This window comes from Salvia splendens, chromosome 3 (genome assembly GCF_004379255.2).
Source record: "Salvia splendens isolate huo1 chromosome 3, SspV2, whole genome shotgun sequence".
NCBI lineage: Eukaryota > Viridiplantae > Streptophyta > Magnoliopsida > Lamiales > Lamiaceae > Salvia > Salvia splendens.
Window position 1 is genome coordinate 3,771,728 of NC_056034.1, and position 20,518 is coordinate 3,792,245.

Consider the following 20,518-nt stretch of genomic DNA (forward strand, 5'->3'; position numbering starts at 1 on the left):
AGCATAAATAACATAATTAATAAGTGCGCTCACCCAAGTTTTGGCTTTAGTTGATAGTATATCATGTGCCACTAAATGCACCCTTAAATATTTCTCAACTTGACTGCGCTATGTTTGAGCAAATTAGGACACGAAATATTTGGAGAATGTCGATAATAATGTTATAGCAGCATACAGGTATATGCTGTTTGTATAATAATTGCTCATGATTCCAATAGCAAATTAGTAGAACAAATAAATACGTCCTCTCAAACACATGTAGATTGAAGTGTACAATTCATTTCTATTAGATACAAATGGAACAAGATACTTGAAAATTAGATTTGGCTAATTATTTTTCCAACAAACATAGTAGTAGTACTACTACATTTTTCATAGAATGAATTAGAGTCAGAGAGTTGATTATTAAAGAAAAAGGCCGAAATATGACCGCGGCCAAGAAGAGAAAGCGAGAGGGGATGGGGCCGGGGCGAGCGGGCAGGTGAGGATTGGGGTGTCCTGTTCCAATAGTGAGCAAATTTACAGTGCAATGCCACCCATTTATTTGGGTCGGCCCCCCACCCTCGTTTTGAACCAAACCAGACCTCGAAACTCACACACTCTCTCTGTGTTTGTGTATATTTTTTTTTTCCTTTCCCTTTTCTTTTCTCGCCTTCCGCTCCAAAATCCCATCTTTTTCAGTCTCTGCTCTGAACTGGCTGTTGTTTAAGATTTAGTATAGCCTATCCATCCCGACCCACAAAACAAGCGCCCATGTTTCTACAATGTATCTCATTCATCTTTCTGTTCTTCCTCGCCCCTTTTCCGTAATGCAGGATCCTATAACTGAATCTTGATTTTTTTTCTTCTTGTTTTTATATACTACTGAATTTCTCAAGTAATGATATTTGGCTGATAGAATTTGTTGACATTACTAGAATATGGGATTTCGTTTTCTCTTTTTCTCTTTGAATTACTTTAATTAAAGAAAAGAGCGTAGCTGGCTTTCATCCCATTTGAGTTGCATCGTTTTCTCGTGTCCTCCATTCTCGAACTCTTTTTTTTAGAGAAAAGTTGAGTTCGGGATTTTTTGTTGTGAGAAAAAGTTTTGATCTTGGCTTTCTTTCGAAGGGTTGCTGTTTGATTGTATGAAGTGGTGAAACGATGAGAGAAGATGGGAGCTCAAAGAAGAGCAAGGTTTGAATTTGATTCTCTCTGTGTTGAAGAATTTGTTTTCTGGAAAAAAAGAAGGCATGAAAGAGCATTTGTTTGTGGTGATTTTGTTGAATGGAGTGTTTCTGATTTGTCGAGTTTGTTAATGAAGCTTTCATGGCCTAAGACGTTAGTCAAGAAATGGTTCAATCTCCAGAGCAAAGATGGGGATTTTCATGCTGATGAAATCATTTATGGAGGTAATTTTGTCTCTGTAAAAACTTGTTTGAATTTCGTTGATGATTAAATCGGATCACCTCCATTTCATGAAAGATTAATTTTTGTTCCGAATTTTCTGGGATTACTTGCATTTATGTCATTTGAAAGGGGTTTGATGAATTTCTGTTTACATCATTATGACAAATTAATTTAGAGCTGTTTTGATGTGAGAGTGTGGGAGTTACTGCCGTAGTGAAGCAGCTTTATTAAATAGTTGTAAATCTACTTTTCCAGGCGTTGATGAAGAATGGAGGAACAATTTACCTGAGAGGGAGCAGCCATACACAGTCAAGAAAAGCAACACGGGTTCACTTCTTCTGGATTATTCTTTTCAACCACAATTATACTGCCAGTTCTAATAATAATTTCTCTTGTTATAGTGAGCAATTATTTGCAGTACTCTGTATAGCTTAATTTGACTAATTGGATTCACAGAAAAATTGACTGCTCGAAATCCAGAGTGTATGAGAAGAAACGAGTTTGAGTTTGATTCCACTCAAATTACAGATGTTCAAGATTATAGGTTTGTGCTTCTTTTAATCCATACACTCAGTTTATCACTTTAGCAAAGCCACCAAGGGAAAAAGCAAGTCTTTACTTTTTGTGTATTCCACTATGTTGTGATGCAACAGGATCTTTGTGGCAACATGGAATGTGGGTGGAAAGTCACCCCCGAGTTACTTGAATCTTGAAGACTGGCTGCATACGTCGCCTCCTTCTGATATTTATGTTCTTGGGTCAGTTCACTAGTCGAGAACTGTCTCTGTCTGTGGCTTTTGTTGATTCTTGGCTAGCAAATTATTAATGGATGGATTTTGTATTGTCATTTTTAGGTTTCAAGAGATTGTTCCGTTGAATGCTGGAAATGTGTTGGGCACGGAGGATAATGGCCCTGCTAGGAAATGGCAAGCCCTTATTAGGAAAACTCTCAACAGCCTTCCTGCCTCTGGTGGTGGTGGAGATGGTGGAGGTGGTGGTGTTGTTTTCAATACACGATCCACGAGTCCTTATGAACTATATGATGACCTTAAAGGGCCAAACAGAGAACAAGATCCTTCTTTCTTTCCCCGTCACTCTGTGCAGTCTGTGAGCCAAAGCATGAGAATGATGGGAAGTGGGATTTCAGTGGCACAACCTAAACTTGATCCTAGATTCAGCATGTGCGATCGGGTTATGTATGGTCATAGGCCAAGCGATTATTATGATCAAAATGCAAGGTGGGATGCTTCCTCTGATGATGAAGATGGGCCAAGTGATTCGTTTTGTGCACAGTACTACAATGCCTCTGTCTCCATTGAGGACAAAGACAAGAATCCGGGCCAGTCAAGATATTGTCTTGTGGCTAGCAAACAGATGGTTGGGATACTTGTCACGGTATGGATAAAGACGGAACTGAGAGATGCTGTGCGCAATCTGAAGGTGTCTTGTGTTGGGAGAGGGCTGATGGGTTATCTTGGTAACAAGGTACGCCTTTTCTGAACTTGGTTGTTCTCCAAATGACCAACAATGGCATAATCTTACATTATTGTGTTTTTGCAGGGCTCGATCTCAATAAGCATGTCTTTGCACCAGACAAGCTTCTGCTTCATCTGTAGTCACTTGACCTCTGGGGAGAAGGATGGAGACGAGCTACGAAGGAACTCTGATGTCATGGAAATATTGAGGAAAACCAGATTCCCAGAAGTCCATGCCACGACAGATGAGAGCAAATCCCCTCAAACAATCCTTGATCATGAGTATGTTTCTCATTCATAGCCATCTACTCTTTTGGAGCATTTGGCTTTGCTTTAGTTTGTGCTACATTTTCTACTTGGATAATAAATGTGGAATACTCTAGCAATGTTCCTTTCAGCAAAATCCTAAAACAGAAAAGAAATGTATTTGCTTCATATGCTAAGTTCTCATTTAAAATATTGCTCATGTTTTCTTCCAGTCGAGTGATATGGCTTGGGGACTTGAACTATAGAATTGCACTTTCGTACCGATATGCAAAGGCTCTTGTAGAGATGCGCAATTGGAGAGCGTTGTTAGAAAACGATCAGGCAAGAATTTCTAATTTGATAACAATTCAAAACTTTTCACTGATTTGCTTTATCTATGCTGATCTCTTTTCTTTTTCTTGAACAGCTTAGGATAGAACAGAGATATGGGCGTGTTTTTGCAGGATGGAACGAGGGGAAGATCTACTTCCCTCCTACGTACAAGTATTCAAACAATTCAGACAGATACGCAGGAGAAAATATGCGTCAAAAGAAGAAACGAAGAACACCTGCATGGTGACTCTCTTATCAAAAATACATGTTAATAAACCATGCTTACACGATTCTAATTCTTTGTGTGTGAATGAAGGTGTGATCGTATATTATGGCACGGCCATGGTCTCAGACAACTCTCATATGTTCGTGGGGAGTCGAGGTTTTCAGATCACAGACCAGTCTGCAGTATGTTTTTGGCAGAAGTCGAGTCCACCAATTGTGGCCGTTTCAAGAAAAGCACGAGCTATTCTAGCGCTCGGGTTGAGATAGAGGAGCTCCTCCCTTACTCACATGGATACGATCAACTATATTTATTCTGAAAACCATATCAAATCCAAGTTCCTGCAAGAAATCCTCACCTTTTACTGCATAAATGAGCAGCAAACCATAAAGGTTCATTCATCATCCTAGAACTCATCCTCTTACATAACCATATTTATTCTATAACTCGGTATTCTTGCAGATGAACCCTATAAAACATGGATAGAGATCATTCTTCAACATATTTGGGGTTTATGGTAATCAGCATTCTGTTGCTTTACCTAATGTTTATTGTTTGCGACAATGTATTAGTCTTGTTACTTATAATATCCATTATATATTTGCAGGCTCAAAGTATGAAAAAAATTAAAAGTGGCCAAAAGTTCTAAAAATCACAACCAATAACGAGGTAAATATAGAAATATATGCACAAATCATTCATTTGAGCAATCAAGTGTTTTTATGTTGAAATTAAGATTATTTGTCAAATTTGGATTATTTTGCAGGATGGAGCGAATCAGTATATATGATTGAGAAGTCTGTGTAAATGCCGCCCGCAGGGGCGCAGCGCAGTTGGCAATGGAGGGGCAGATCTTGCTGCAATGAGTCTGGGTTCGAATCTCACTCTTAGGCACAAGTGTGAGGCCTTGGAGATGGGCTTCTGGCAGCCAGTGGGTTAAGGCCTCCCCCTTAACGGGCTACTGCGTACCCTGATTGAACCCCCTCACATGATGTCGGGCCGGAATCGCCTTTTTTGCCTGGGAGATGGGCTTCTGGCAGCCAGTGGGTTAAGGCCTCCCCTTAACGGGTTACTGCGTACCCTGATTGAATCCCCTCACATGATGTCGGGCAGGAATGTGGGGGCCGCCAAGGCGACGGAGTCGCCTGTTTTGCTGCAACGAGAAGTCTGTGTAAATGCAAGAATTTTTTGTAGCTTAGTTCATAAATGTTGCATCCCTTTTACTTTTTATTGGAACCAAGAAATGGTGATGGCCATTTTCACAGTGAAGGAAAAAAGAGAATTTTGAGCTTTATAAAGTGTAGAATTAAAGTGGAAACGTTAACTGAAAAGGAAATATTGCTGTCCTTGTTCTGCAATTCCATTGCTCTCCTTGGAAATTGAGCTCAAACTGCAATTTGTCATATCCCACAGTCAAAATTTATTTATTAATTTATTTTTGCCGCTAAAGATTTCAATAGAGATTGAAACAAGTCGTTTTCATCGATGAAAAAGTATAAATACTGTGATCTATTGTTGTAATTTTATGGCCAGAGATAGGAAAATCATTTAATTATAAATCTCTCATTTTTTCAGATTTTTTCAAAAAAAATTATTTCTCATTTTCACTCATATTGAGTATAGTATTGTCACGAGCAATGATGTGAAAATATTGTCTTGGAATGAAAATGTAAAATAAGAAAAGGTGATTTAGTTTTTTTTCATATAAATGGAAAAGAAATAAGAGAATCTAGACTTTTCCTACTAAATATCTCATTTCTATAATTTTATTTCTAAATTTATCAAATATATATAATAGGAGTATATAAAATCAATATTAAGTACTCCATCCATCCCATCTCACAATAGGAGTCACTCTTAGAGCATCCACTACGCGGCGCGTCAGCGTCCCGCGTCCCGTCCCGGAGAGATGGGTTCGTCGCGCGCCGCGTTGCAGCAAACGTCCCGTGCCGTCTCGTCCCTTGTCCCGTCCCGCGTCCCGTGTCGCCGAGCTACGCGACGGGCGGGCTCGCCACGCGCCTATGCGACGTGGTGCGACCCGGCGTCGTGCGTAACGCCCACTCGCCGGCCCGCGAGTGGGCGTCGTCACGTGCTGACGCAATAAATATTTTTTTAAAAAATAAAAAAAATCTAACGGTAATAACCGTTTTTTTTGTTTTTTTTTTAAAATTTTTTATTTTTAAATTAGTTTTTTTACTCTATAAATACTCCTACACTCATCCTCATTTCACACACAACTACACATCTATTCTTCTATCATCTCAATTTCCTCTCAAATTTCCTCTCATCACAAGATGTCCGGCGAAGGCAACTACGACGGTTCCGGCTCCGGCGGGTGGGATCTCAACGCCTTCGGCGATTGGGAGACCATGATCAACACACTGGGCGGTTCCAGTGCGTCGACGCCGGGGACCCAGGGTTCGGAGACGCCGGGGGGTATCAACCACCCAACTTTGACGTTGATGCATATGCCCGTCCCTCTGCCCTGCGGTATTCGCAGGGATTATCCCAGATCCGGGAGGATTTTCCCATTGATCCAACGCCGGGAGTAGGCCGAGGCGGTGGAGGTGGGCGAGGCGGTGTACAACCCCAGGCGGTCGAGGACGAGGACGAGGACGAGGAGGAGGAAAAAGAGGAAGAGGATCTAGGCCGGCATCCGTACAGCAACCAGGAAACGCTGGCGGTGTACAACGCCTGGATCACCGTCTCGTACGATCCCATCGTCGGGAATCAACAACCCCGGAAGTGTTTCTGGGAAAAGGTCTGCGAGGTCTACCACCAGATAAAGCCGAAAGGCTCCCGCAAGTGCAAATAAAAAATGCTCCGCTCTCACTTTGACCGAGTCTACCAACAGGTCAAAAAATTCTGCGGCCTCTACTCGGCCGAAGCGGCGCGCTACCAAAGTGGCGTCACTGCAACCGACATTTTAACGTCCGCTTTGCGCGCCTACTACCAGGACACCCGTCAACAATTCAGATATGTTGACGTTTGGCAGGCCGTGAAGGACGAGGAACGGTGGGCCGGCGGTTTCCGCTCCAGCTCGGGCTCAAACTCGAAGCGCACGAAGCATACGACGAGTGGTCAATACTTGTCTAGTGGTGACACCGCTGAGGGCATCGCCCACATGAGGCTGAATCGCAGGAGTTTGCGGGTACGGTCGGCGATGCTGGAGGATCCAGCCGTGGGCGCCGTCGGCCGCAAGGGACGAAGCCGGCGAAAGCGGCTAGAGCGAGGAAGGACCGAGGTGAATCAAGCCAGGCGGCCTCGGGATCGGGCTCGCGGGGAGGCTCGGACACACTTATGGTGGCGTACATGAGCGCCACAATGGCGGACACTTCTCACTTCTCGCACGCCCAATTCGCGGCCTGGTGGAACGGAATTGTGCATATGGGAGCACAACTTGGCCTTCCGACTCCCCCTCAACCTCGACCGTCTCCGGAGGATGATTAGCCGGCGGAGTAGTTTTTTTATTTTCTTTAAATTTGTATTTTAAATTATGTTGTGTGTTTTTTTATGTTGTGTTTTTTTAATAAAGTGTGTTTTTTAATAAAAATGTGTTTGTTTTAATTGAATTGGGTTGAAAAAATAAAAATAAAAATGAAATTGAATGAATAGTAATTTAAGGGACGGAATAAGGGACTGTTAAGGGACGGAGCGTTGCAGGTTCCGTCCCTTAGTTAAGGGATGGAGGAATAAAGTACAGTGGGACCCTCAAATAGTAGTCAAATAGTAGTTAATGGACGGAATAAGGGACGTTATAGAGACAGCGTAGTGGATGGCCTTATTGTGGCCACGACTTTTAAGAAATGTAAATAATTGTGTGTTGGAAAAATTAGTGGAATAGATGATCCACTTTTTTATACTTGGTTTTATAATAAAATGTGAATGAAGTGAGTTAGTATATGTGGGACCTACATACCCTTTAGAGCATCCACTATAGATGCCCGATCTCGCGCCCGATGGATCTTAAAATTGAATTCCATTTTCCCTTTTTTTAGCTAAATAAATGCTCAATGGATTTCCAATACTAATTGATCTTGTTGTGACTTTTTGGTTTATAACGGAACAGTTAAAAAATCATTGACAAACAGGTTAAAATCGTATGTTAAATAAATTGTTATTTCTCCCGTCCCAACTAAGTTGAGTCGTATTCCACTTTGGGATGTCCCAACTATATTGAGTCATTTCCTTTTTTAACAAAAAACTAAACATCCAATCACTCTTACTTTATTCCACCATTTATTTTACTCTCTCTTTATCTTTCTCACTTTATTCCTCGCTCCTACTCCTTTTCAATGCAATTTCTTAATCTCCGTGCCCAAAAGTTTTGTCTCAACTTAGTTGGGACGGAGGGAGTACATAAATTTGTTATAAAGTTAAATTTCTATCATATGAAATGATATTGTATTTGTATAAGTTCTTTTGGAATTAAAAACAAACATATGATGTCCTACTCATTGTAGTTAGTTCATAAAAAATGGATTGGGAAAATAATTGTAGATTCAATGTATCACGGTTTAAACATTTTAAATACTTCAGAAAACAGAGCTCGCAAATCTAACACTTTTTAAATCTAAAAATCACTCAATGTTTCAAATTATTTTACTTTAATTCAAAATTAATTTAATTAAATTAGATTTATTAGTATATTAAATTATAAAAAGTAAAATTGAATTATAATCCGGTTCCTGGTTAGGAACCGGTCAATTGCGGTTCCGAATCGGAACCGATTTTATTTAAAAAATTGGAACCGGTACCGGAACTGATTTTTTCGGTTCCGATTCCTCAATTAACCGGTCTGTTCCGGTTCTGGTTCAGATAACCGAGAACCGGAGAACCGTTTAAGCACCCCTAGGTGTGGGTAGAGACGTGGCGTGAGGCGTCCCACTATAGAAGTGATAGTCCAACACAAAAAATGAGGGAAATGTTGCAAATACTCTTACAAATTGTACCATAAATTTCAAGTAAATTAATGCACATCTGATTTCCAAATAAGAAACTTCCCGTTTTTCACTACTAATTTCTTCGTCCGTAAAAAATGTCTCATTTTGTCATTTTGAGGTGTTCATCTACTTTTTATCATTTTAGGTGAGTGACCTCATCATTCAACTAAATCATTATACTCATATTTTATTATAAAAATAATATATAAATGTGGGTCCATATACCATTAACTTATTTCTCAATTTTTAAAATTTGTGTTGAATCGAAATGAGGTTATAAATAGCAATTTGTCGAGTTAAAACGAGATTATAAATATCGAACGGAGGAAATACCTTCCTTTTACATGTTTGACCATTCAACCCTAAAACATAGGCATATTGAGCATGGAGGAAAAGTAAAAAAATCAAGGAAATATAGTTAAGAAAACATATGTGGCAAAGTTAATTAGAAAAAGTCCAAATTATATAGTATTGTATTTTTTAAAATATACTACGTACCTCTGTCCCATAATAAAAATCCATTTTTATCATTTTAGTTCTTCTTACAATAAGAGTCCACCTTCACTTTTATCATAAATGATAAGTCGGTCTCACACTTCACTAACTCATTTCACTCACATTTTATTATAAAACTAATACTCCACCAACTTCTCGTTTATCCATTTTCATCCATTAATCCCTTAATTTTTCATTTATCCTTATTCATCCATCCCTTAATTTTTTTTTCTCGTTTTTCAATTATGTAGTTGCTTAATATATTTGCTATTAATATTCTACGACTAATTTATATTTTCTCACATTACAATAAATGTGAGTTCATTTTTTTACTTTTCCATACACTACCTGATATTCATTCGTGTAAAATTATGTAAACAGTTTTATGTAGTTCAACCAGATGATGCCGAAAATAATACTAAGGGCATGTTTGGTAAGTTAGTAATGCCTAGATATAGTTACTTATATGACTATTTCTAAATGTTCGGTATCATAGTTAACCTAACATGTGAGTCTGTGTTTTTTCTCAATGGCTCATCCGAGCCCATAGATTTTTCCTAAAATTATACATGTATCTCACACATTTGCTAAGATACAAATATGCCTCAATTTATTTACATAGAAAAGAAAAGGAATTCTCCTTCATGCCCTTGCTTCAATCTCTTCCAGACGTCCACTGCATACTCTTCCTTCAAATCTCATGAATAAGTAAATCAAAAGTTCACTACCAAAATTTCCATTCGGTAGGTGCTTATTTATTATCAATCTCTCTTTTTTTATTTTAATTATGAAATTTTTTGTAAGTAATTCAATTTGTTGCCTACTTGTGATGATATCCCCAATTCAATTCCACTGATGATTTATGTTGATTAATATTGATTTGGAACAATTTTTTTTTCTCATGGGTTTTTGAAAAGCTCCGTTTGTAGCTTTAATCAACCTTAGGTTTAAAGAGCTTTGTTTATGAACAATTAATAATGGCTTGCTTTTCTACGTAAATATAATGGTTTTTTTACCATTCAAAGAAGAATAGAGTAGTATTTTACTGCTTTAAGTTTAGAACCGCCAAGAAATAAAGATGGAAAAATGGAGAGGGAATCGTAATGTTTGTTTTCTTTGAAGCATATTCAACTAAGGTATAGCTAAAGACAATTTAGCAAACAACTAGATTTGTATAAGGTCAAATAAGTCACTGCATATTTAATTTTGATTTCATAACATTTATATCAAACAAAGTTGGCTTATAAAAAGATACAACCTCTGTCCCCCAAAATTCGTCCCAGTTTGACCGGGCACGGGTTTTAAGAAATATAATGGAAAGTGAGTTGAAAATGTTAGTGGATTGTGGGACCTACTTTATATATTAGTTTTATAATAAAATGTGAGTAGGAATGAGTTGGTGGAATATGAGACCCACTACCAAAAATGGTAAAAGTGAAATGGGACAAATTTTGAGGGACGGACGAAAATGAAAAACTGGGACGAATTTTCAGGGACGGAGGTAGTAATTAACTAGGGTATCAAACACGTGATATTAAAATCAAATCGTATCATAACTTGGTCCTAAATCTTGGTCATTTACTAATCTATGCATATCCCACGTCACTAATCTATGCAACAGTTTAAATCCATAATTTTCATCTATTTTTCTTTTGAGTTTATGTTTCCACACTAATTGCTTTATAGCCAATTTTAATATTATAAATAAAGTTCAAATTTCAAGAAACTATGATTACTCTTTTTCTTCTATCGGTTTGGTCATTCTTGTGGTACGTTTCGATTATAGTTTTAAGCAATGTTTTAAAAATCGGACCGGTCGGCCAACCGGTAAAGCTACTGGTTCTTGGTTCAACCGGTCCAACCGTTTCAATCACTGGTCGAACCGTTTTACTGTTGCAAATACATATAATTAAGTATACAATATACAAAATATATTAAATTTACATATAATTAATAATATATAAAAAATATTAACTTTATATTTTAGTTGTAATATAAATATTAAAATTTAGTAGTAAATGAATAAATTTCATAAATATTTTTGTTGGTAAATAAAAATAAATATATGATTCATTAGTTATTGTAGATAAAAAAAATTAATATTTTATATATAAATAGATAAATTTCATTATAACTAAAAAAAGTGTATTAACAAAATAATATTATAGTATTAAGTAATAATTAAACATGAACAATTAGTTATTTTATGCAAAAATATTAATATCAATGGTTAGTGTATATAAATTAAATATATAGTACAAGAAAAATATTAATATTAAGTAATAATAAATTATATTTACATATAAAACATATTAAATTTATGTGTAATTACAAACTCATATATTGTAAAAATCTAGTGATTATTAAAATATAATTAAAAAATATATTATAATTAATAATTTCTTAAAATAATATTAAAATGAATTATTATTTTATGTGGATTAAAAATATCATTTTTAGTGTATAAAAATAATTAATATTCATATTATTTCAAAATGGTCATATGGTAGAGTGGTAAAAGTGTTGGTATATAGAGAAGAGGTCATGGGTTCAAGTCTTGCCATCAACAAATTTTGAAAAGGTATTTTGTAAAGTAAAAACCGGTTCACGGTTGAACCGGTTTGACCGGCCGGTCAGTAGCGATTTAATATGTTGGCGGTTTCTAGGAGTGAACCGGACCGAATTGTTTGCCGGTTCGCGATTGGACCAGTCGAACAGGCCGGTCCGGTCCGAAAGTAAAAAATCGGTTCACGGTTAAACCGGGTTGACCGGCCGGTCAGTAGCGGTTTAACATGTTGGCGATTTCTAGGGGTGAACCGGACCGGATTCCTTGCCGGTTCGCGATTGGACCGGTCGAACCGGCCGGTCCGGTTTTTAAAACACTGGTTTTAAGAGACTAGCTAGGGATCAATATATGAATTGAGATAGTTTAAACCAATATATATGGAGTATATATTTGAATATTAGATAACAGGACTTAAAATTTTATAAGCCAATAAAAAGTAGAGTATGTAGCACAGCACACAATAGCAAACAAGCTCACAGAAAACGAAATACATTCAACTCCAAATCAGCTAAAACTAAGAGCGGAGAGTAGATCTGTAATATATGTAATGTAGCTACTTCCTTCCTTCCTTCCACACACAACACAACAACTCATCACTGTTTGGAATTTGATGACTTTCCCTTTCCCTTTCCCTTTCTCTTTGCAGCTGCTTCATCCGCAGCAATCTGGTTATCGCGGCATTCAGGTGAGCAGAATGCACGATAGTCTCTGCATTGCATACATTCACGTTCAAGGCTTAATTACCACTAATTAAATACTAATTTCCAATCATAAACATTTGCAAACTAAACCATTTATTTCAAATATTGACTCGTTTAATTTTGCATATTCATTTACTTTCCGTTACTATTCAAATTAGTATGGAACATGCATAACAACATCAAAACCAAAACACTGCAGATAAAACTTAATTAATAGGGTTTCATACATAATTATCATTGACAATCAGAAAATTAGTCAATAAACCATTAATTAGGATATCATAATTCATAACCAACCAGGAATTAATAAAGTCAATGAAATTGAACCGTGAAAAAAGATATTCATAAAGTACACAAATAATGCGAAGAAAAACTAGGAAATCAACCGCATTTTATTTACTCAAATCACTCAGGAAACTTACTGTAAAACAAAAAAAAAGTGATTAACAAAACAAAAACAAATTGAAAAAAAATGAAGCAGAGATTGAATTCATACCCGCCCATAAAGATGTCGGATTTGGGGTCGATATTACTATTGCAGCGGATACACTTCTTCAAAAAACCACCTATTTCGGTGTTATTCGACCGCGACGAACCGGATTGCTGCGAAGCCATGAGCTGAATTGAAGGTTTAGTACAATGAGTGAAAAACAGACAAGTGAGGGATACAAGTTGAAGAGGAGGTGCTGGAAATATATATATAGGCACATCTCATTAGCATTCAACAAAGTTTTTTTTTACATTAATTCACCAAATAATTTCTGTAATATAATTTACTACACGCACTTGGATGTCATTTATTACTTCAATTCTATTTGATTGTGGTATTAATTTTTTAAATTATATTTCACGGTTCAGGATTACGATATCATCAATTTCGTACTTTATTAAGTTCCATTCATAAACATTCTAGTAATCAGTCCATATTGACATCGTTTACTTTATAGATGTATATAATTTTATTTTAACACTTTAAATATAGCTACTGATATTATCACAGAAAAGGCAAAAATCAATTTGTTATTTTATTAATTTATTTGAAATTATACAAAAAAAAATGGACGAATAGTTGTTATGTAATTTATAAAATCAATAATATCGTTATCAATAATTTTTTAGGCACTAACATGACATCACATCACATGGATAAAAATGTCACACTGATATGTAAACACATTTTTTAGAATTATATACACTGAATTTAAATTATTATAAACATTAGATTTTGGGTCATTATATTATTACAACCGACTTTATTAGTATGTAAGTTGTTGATATATGATTAATATCATTTTCGTCAGTACAAATTTGAAAAATATACTTCGATTTTTTCACCTTTGTATTGTATGTCGGCCTAAATAGACACAAACTAAATTTTTTTTTCGTGCAAATTTCTTTGTGTACACACATGCAATTGAGATTTCATTAATAAGTACTTGATATGTGAAAAATAATTATATCTAGATTACACTCTATAGAATTAAAGTTTTTGAGATATTTTTGGATTATCGTCCGCAATTGAAAGTGACATGTGACGTTAAATTTTCAAAGTATCACAAAATTATAACAATGAATCTACAACATGGTAGATTCTTCCATAACTATAAAAAACAGTATTAGAATTTCCACCCTTCTTGCATAAAAAGCACACATTAAGATCTGATAGACGGTTGATCGCACTGATAAATAAATTTTTTTTGTTATCAAAATCTATACATAGTAGTTATTTTTAGTTTGTTTTTATTAAGTTTTGGCATCATTATTGGTTAAATCAATATTTAGCAATTTTGTTGATGTTAAAATCAGATTTTTGTGTTACACTTAATTTGTAGTTTGAAGAATTTGGGACCTGTCCTTTGTGACAATTGATTTAAATAAAATGGGACATGTTTTTAACTCAGAAAACACTATTTACTGCAATTGGAGTCTATATTAATTGGTATATATTGGACTCAGATGTAAATTGATGTGTATATGACCTGGTTGTTACATCTTTAATTTGTCATATTGCTGATATTGCAGACCTTGGGTTTAAAGCTTTACGAAACATTTTGAATAAACAATAAATATTACATTCCCTATACTCATCCGATAAAATTCGATTCTTTTCTAAAAAGTGAAATGGTTGCCGGTATTTATAAGTCCAATTTAACATTAAATATTACTTTCCCCTTAAGTCGTTCAAATTATAAATATTTTTTTAATTGTTTCGGCTTTTATTCCTTAAGTCCTTTCCAAAACAAAAAAACCTACACAATTCATTTTTTTATTTATAATTTTGCATTATTATTGTCTAACCTACCTCATCGGCTTATTATTTAGAATGAATTTCAACATTTATCCCTAAAAATTAGGCTTTTCACTTTTTAAGTTCTTTGAAACAACATCATCATAAATTTCTAAAAATAATTAATCACTTTTCGAATTTTTCTCTACTTATTTATTTTCATTTTACCCCTAAACTCCTAAAAAGCATTCTTAATCAAAATTTATTACTTTTAGAAATTAAATCTAACATTACATCATAATAATCTATGTAAAACTCAATCTTAATACGAAACATAGGACCAAACATATGGATGTCATTTTTTTGTGACTTTAGTAAGGATGCCATAAAATGATCTAAAAATAACCCCAAACCCGAATTTTATAAAATGACCTAAAATTTATTAATAATAACCTTTCATGTTTTTAGTTAATTACTAAATATCATATTGGCAAATCTCTCAGATCAGGATTTGAAATACGTTTGTTTTGTATTGATATCAATTTTTATTTTGATCAATTTCTCCACTCTCTCTCTCCCTCTAATATAAAAATAATATAATATATAAATAATAGTGTTAAAATGCATATTTTATTTTTAAAAATTATTGCTATAAATATTTATATATTTTTAGATGTATACACATCATATTTATTAATAATAATATTATTATTAATAAATGTTAATATGTAAATATCTATAGTAATAATCTGAAAATATACTCCCTCGTCCACTAAAAATTATTTATGTATATTATATAACTAAAACTTTAAAATATAAGTGATGTACAGATATTTTATTTAATTCTTAAAATATCAAAGATTTAAAACCTTCTAACGTCATTTTCTAAAGTTAATCATGAAGTTCAGTCTACAATATAAGCGTCAATCGTCCTTTCTTAAACCAAATAAACTATTAACCATTACTACTTCCATAGCCCCAAAAAGTTAAATTATTCGAAAAATGTGGGACAGGAGTAAATCATAGTACTTACTACTTTCTATCTCCCCCCTTTCGACCGTTCCCAGTTGAGACAACAAACTTCTCGGCATGAAATTTAATAAATGAATATTTAGTAGAAAAAAAATGAGTAAAACTTTTTTTTATTATTACTATGTATCAAAATATCTCAACTATAAAGAAATTTTCTAAAATAATTAAAAAAAAGAACTTTCTAAAATTAAAAAATAACTCAAACACGAGAAAGTAAGTAACAAGAAACATAGGAGTAATAAAGAAAAGAGATGCCGGAGCTCAGAGTTTTTATTCATGCGGATCTTACATATACAGAGTAGTTGTTCCCACACTAAAATTTACACACCACACATCAACTTCCAAGCTCAAAATTCCGGCAGCCTCTAGCGGCTTTATGCGTCGGCTCTCCGCCCTGGTCCCTCTAAGAAGAACTCCTCCTTCTGGCTACGGAGCACCTCCTCCACCTCTCTCGCCGGCATCCCGAACGCCAGCTCCTTCGCCTCCCTCTCCAGCTGGTTCATCACATTCCTCCTCCCTGCTAGAGTGAATTGCTCGTTGTTGTCTGCATTCACTTTGAAGGACACGATCTGTAGATTCTGGTTGTTGGAAGCAACAGCCACGAACGGATGACCCGCCGGCACGACCACCACGGTTCCGGTACTCAACCGGGACCGGACCGTCTTGTAGCTGGTGGTTTCACCACGCGGCCTGTAAGACTCCTCCTCCTCCTCCTCCTCGCTGCGGCGGCTCTGCCTCTGCGACTGAGATTGGGAGAGGTGGGGGCATGCCATTTCAAAGTAGCCTTCTCCCTCCACCACGACGGCGATCTTGGCGGCTTTGGAGTTGTAGAAGGGAACAGTCATGGCACCCTGGGACATGTTGGAGAATGAAATGGCGATGTCGAGGTCGCGTAGCTGACGGAATTGGGAGGACTCGACCTCGTAGTACTGCCCGTATTTGTTGTTGTAGATGGGGCGTTTGTCGTAGATGTTGTGAGTGCCCTTTGACTCCCCGCCGAACGGCCAGATGCCGCCTTCTTGGTGCTGGCTCATCGACCGGATCTGCTCCGACGACGCCTTGATGATCGCTCCTTGTCTCTGTTGCCCGAATAGCCTCTTCACTCTCTCTCCATCCACATTGAAAGCAGCTTCAAGAATTTCATCGCTGAAGGCCTTGAAGTATGATTCGGGATTTTGCCCTCCAGCTCCGTAGAATTGCTACGGATAAAAACCAAAAATATAAATATATGAATCAAAATCCAAGCTAATAAATAAGGACATTTGGAAGTTGTCGACACCTCAAACTGGCCGGGAGTATTAACAGGCTGGATGAGTTTGATTAGGACAAGTCTCTCATTGTTGTCCCTGTTGACCAAATACGACGTCGTTCCAGCGTGGATTCTGAATATATCTCCCTCCTTGATGTTGAAGCTCTCTCTCCTCTCTTCGCGCACCATGTTCACTGCGCCCCTTCCTGCTCATAACCACACAAAATTAGCAACATCTAAATCATGAAACTATAAAACCACTATTATACCTCTGGCAACAAACGCAAGGATATCGGCATCCAAGTGCGAAGGCAAGATGAACGTCTGCGGCTGCGCTTCAAGGACAGCGACGCGGTAGTTCTCGATCCCGCGGAGCAGATCAGACCTCTCCGTGAACTTCTGGAGAATGCGGAGGCGGCCGTGCTGCGTCTGCATTCCGGTGAAGAAATGGCGATCCTCGAACACGTAGGGGTTGTTGGTCTGCTTCTGATATTCCTGGTAGCTGTCTCTGCCGTGCCTTCCTCTCTCCTCGTAGCTTTGGGTCTCCTTCTCGTACCTCTCCTGGCAGCGCCTCTGGCAGTCCTCACGCTGGCGGTCGCCGTGCTCCTGCTCCTGCTCCTGCTCCTGGTGGCGGCGCTCGCAGTCTCTGTTACACTCGCGCAGCTTCTGGATGGGGCTCCTGTCGTTGTCATGGTGCTTCTGGCGGTAGTAATCCTCGCAGCGGTCTTCGCATTGCCGAATCTGCTTGTCGTCGGCGTGGCGCTGGGAGTGGCACTGGTGCTTGCACTGCTGCAGCTTAGGATCCTGGGATGCCAGGGCCACTGTGGCCGAGGCAAGCAGCAGTACTAAACAGATCGCTTTATAACTCATCTTGTGTGTTTCAGTGGGAGAGTGTTACTGTTGGTGTGAGTGATATATAGAGCGGAGATATGCTTCGGAGTTTAGACGCGCCATGCATGAGTACACGTATCAGGGTTACGTGGCGGAGGGAGGATGAAGATGATCGCCGCGTCTTTCTCACCAGTCACCACAAAATACAAACAGTACAGAAAAGAACTAGACGACAAAATGGTAGTATTTTACTATATTGTAGTAGTAGCATTTTAAGATGTTACTTACTTATAGAGAGGAAGCATCATCTAGTATACCTAGATTATTATCAATAGTATGAAATGTAATACAAGCACAACGAGACTATGAGTCTTGAGATATGGACAGTGACGAAGCCAAACTGGGGCCTGGGGTCACTAGACCCTCCAGATATCGTAACCATTATTATATATTATGCTTTAACAAACACTAAAAAGTGTTACAGCGCAGTTGGTTAATATACTCCCCTTTCATCTGTGAGGAATTGAGTTTGACTCCCATAAACCATAGTGATGTTTTCTTTTTGCAAAACACTAGATATACTTTCTTCACTTAGTTTTTTTTATAGACACACTTAAGCTAATCCTATTGACTTTTTCACTTTATATTCTGTTTATTTCAAATTTTTCCATTTATATATTCTGTTCATTTTATAAATATTCATGTTGGCCACTTTGAAAAATCTTTTTACTTATAATTTTTATCATTCATAAGATTCTTACTTTTTACCCATCCACATCTACTAATTTATTTAATTTTAATGTTTATTATTTGTGTCACTTTGCAACATTTGATTATTTTAAACAGTAATTGCATAGTTGATAAATTAAATATTTTTAGACTTCAATATACTCTTTAAATATGAAAATATTTTACTCCATATAATATTAATAAATTTTAGTCTAAGAATATACTCCATAATCTTTATTCATTTCTTTATAATCATCATTCAATTTCATCCCAAACTTCTCTTATTAAAGATTAATAGAAAATGAATCAAAATTCTATTATTAAAGATTCATAGAAAATTAACAAGTAAATATCGTAACATTTAATCATTAAATAAATGAAAAAAAATTATATTTTTTTCTTATGATATTTAGTCATCAATAAAAGTATTTGGACCCCCAATAAAAAATTTCCGGCTTTCGTCACTGGATATGGATAAGAGGGCTGGGAAATAGTAAAAGGATCTCAGGCTTGATCAGCTTTAAAAATATCAATGTGTACCAGTAGTATTTATCATCTTCTTTCTTCTTTTCATTTCTTTTCTTTTCTTTTCTTTTCTTTTAGATGCGGACAAATTTGCTATTTATATACAGTATTGTATTGTCTCTTCCTATCCAAGTTCATCTTTTATATGATAACTAGCTAGAGTTTTATATATTAATATTTTCACATATATTCTTATCCGAACAAGCCTTTTATGTTAGTAGTTCTTACTTAAAAAATTTAATTGGTGAAGGAAAATTAATTACAATTGATGGTTTGGCGAATTTTTGATGGTGATGAATGCTGGAAAATACAGATCACGACACAGAGATTTACGTGGTTCGATTTACTGAGGTAAATCTACGTCCACGGGAAGAAAAGAGGGCAGAGTTGTATTGCTTGATCTGTTTTCTACAGCTTACAATACAGACTTGCTATTTGATATTTGATCTCTAGAGAACTTAACCCCAGTCTATCTGATCTAAGTTCTATTTATACATTGAACTAAGATCGTGGCTTGCATCACCACTAATGATGGTTGTGGATGTCGTGGAGGTCATGGAGATCCTGCATGGGTCCACTACCTCTTTGTTTGGTCCGCTTATCCCGCATGAGATCCTGCATGATTTGACACCACTAAATAGATCGTGTAGTGGTCATGAGATCCTGCATGGGTCCACTATCTCCCAGTTCGGTCGAATACTGAGACCGAACTGCTGAACTATTGCCGAGCAGCTTTTGCCGATCTGAGAGTAGGGCTTGATTGGTCGGCTTTTACCGAGCTGTAGGCTGGGGCCGAACTCTTTGGTAATGCCGAACTGATTGGTCGGCTTTTACCGAGCTGTAGGCTGGGGCCGAACTCTTTGGTAATGCCGAACTGATACTCTTCCTTGGGCTTTGGGCTGATGGGCCGTCACTGCTATTGGGCTTGTTTAGTACGTACCCCATCACTACCCCCCCGAAAAGCGAAGTGAATCACTTCGGCGAAGCGAGTCACTTCGGCATTCTGGATAAAGGTACGGGGGAGGCTGACGTCAGGGGACGTGCCTTGCGCGTGACTGCATTAAATGCGACAGTAAAATCCGGCCGTTGAATCCTGAAAAGGTGGGATTCGAAACGGTGCGATGATTTTGAAATCTTCTCCGAATCTGATAAATACGTCCTTTCTTCATCATTTGAATACTTTTGCTATTGCTTCTTCTGCATCCTCTCTCTTTTGCGTAAAAATTTCCTTCCGCTTTCAAGAGTTTCTTCAGAATTTCTTCAAACTTTCAAAGAGTAAGAACTATGTCTTCTTCTTCTTCTGAGTCAGGTAGCGGTAGGAAAGGGGATAAGGGGTCTTCTAGCCGGAAAGAATCCGGGGAGAAGACCGTAGAGTATTTTCACAGCATCTTGAGTAAGGATACTGTGATATCCATATACGAAAAATATCTTCTTCCCAGGGGGAAGGCGGTGGTTCCCGACGACGATCATAGGGCTAACGAGCCGCCGAAGGGTTATGCCACCGTTTACGAAGCCGGCTTGGAATGCGGGCTTCGTTTCCCTCTTCCCCCTGCC

General features: G+C 37.1%; 2 protein-coding genes across 3 annotated transcripts; one reads left to right on the plus strand and one right to left on the minus strand.

The window, feature by feature from the left end:
- The first annotated feature begins 562 nt into the window (after positions 1–562).
- Positions 563–4,679, plus strand: LOC121794433 (type I inositol polyphosphate 5-phosphatase 4-like). Of its 2 annotated transcripts, none has more exons than XM_042192590.1 (14): positions 563–806; positions 1,111–1,176; positions 1,304–1,391; positions 1,645–1,716; positions 1,846–1,933; positions 2,043–2,147; positions 2,244–2,874; positions 2,950–3,146; positions 3,344–3,452; positions 3,538–3,686; positions 3,760–4,058; positions 4,129–4,183; positions 4,274–4,335; positions 4,433–4,679. In XM_042192590.1, exons 2-11 carry the CDS (start codon positions 1,144–1,146, stop codon positions 3,983–3,985), a joined length of 1,698 nt encoding a protein of 565 aa, XP_042048524.1. In that variant the 5' UTR covers positions 563–806; positions 1,111–1,143; the 3' UTR covers positions 3,986–4,058; positions 4,129–4,183; positions 4,274–4,335; positions 4,433–4,679. The 2 variants fall into 2 exon arrangements, with proteins under 2 accessions (XP_042048524.1, XP_042048525.1); XM_042192591.1 differs by having other exon boundaries at positions 563–766.
- An 11,187-nt stretch (positions 4,680–15,866) lies between these two features.
- LOC121793982 (vicilin Cor a 11.0101-like) lies at positions 15,867–17,888 on the minus strand. Its single transcript, XM_042191997.1, has 3 exons — positions 17,149–17,888; positions 16,910–17,085; positions 15,867–16,829 (listed from the first exon to the last, which is right to left on the minus strand). The coding sequence occupies exons 1-3, from the start codon at positions 17,747–17,749 to the stop codon at positions 16,005–16,007; spliced, it is 1,602 nt and encodes a 533-aa protein (XP_042047931.1). The 5' UTR covers positions 17,750–17,888; the 3' UTR covers positions 15,867–16,004.
- Between the last annotated feature and the right edge of the window lie 2,630 nt (positions 17,889–20,518).

Bases quoted from the DNA above. Each gene is read 5' to 3' on its own strand.
- LOC121793982 (XM_042191997.1), bottom strand. From the start codon at position 17,749: ATGAGTTATAAAGCGATCTGTTTAGTACTGCTGCTTGCCTCGGCCACA. The intron at 17,086-17,148 runs GTATAATAGTGG...GGTTATGAGCAG, and splicing joins CCTTGCGTTTGTTGCCAGAG to GAAGGGGCGCAGTGAACATG. The intron at 16,830-16,909 runs GTGTCGACAACT...TTTTATCCGTAG, and splicing joins ATACTCCCGGCCAGTTTGAG to CAATTCTACGGAGCTGGAGG.
- LOC121794433 (XM_042192590.1), top strand. From the start codon at position 1,144: ATGAGAGAAGATGGGAGCTCAAAGAAGAGCAAG. The intron at 1,392-1,644 runs GTAATTTTGTCT...CTACTTTTCCAG, and splicing joins TGATGAAATCATTTATGGAG to GCGTTGATGAAGAATGGAGG. The intron at 1,934-2,042 runs GTTTGTGCTTCT...GTGATGCAACAG, and splicing joins ACAGATGTTCAAGATTATAG to GATCTTTGTGGCAACATGGA.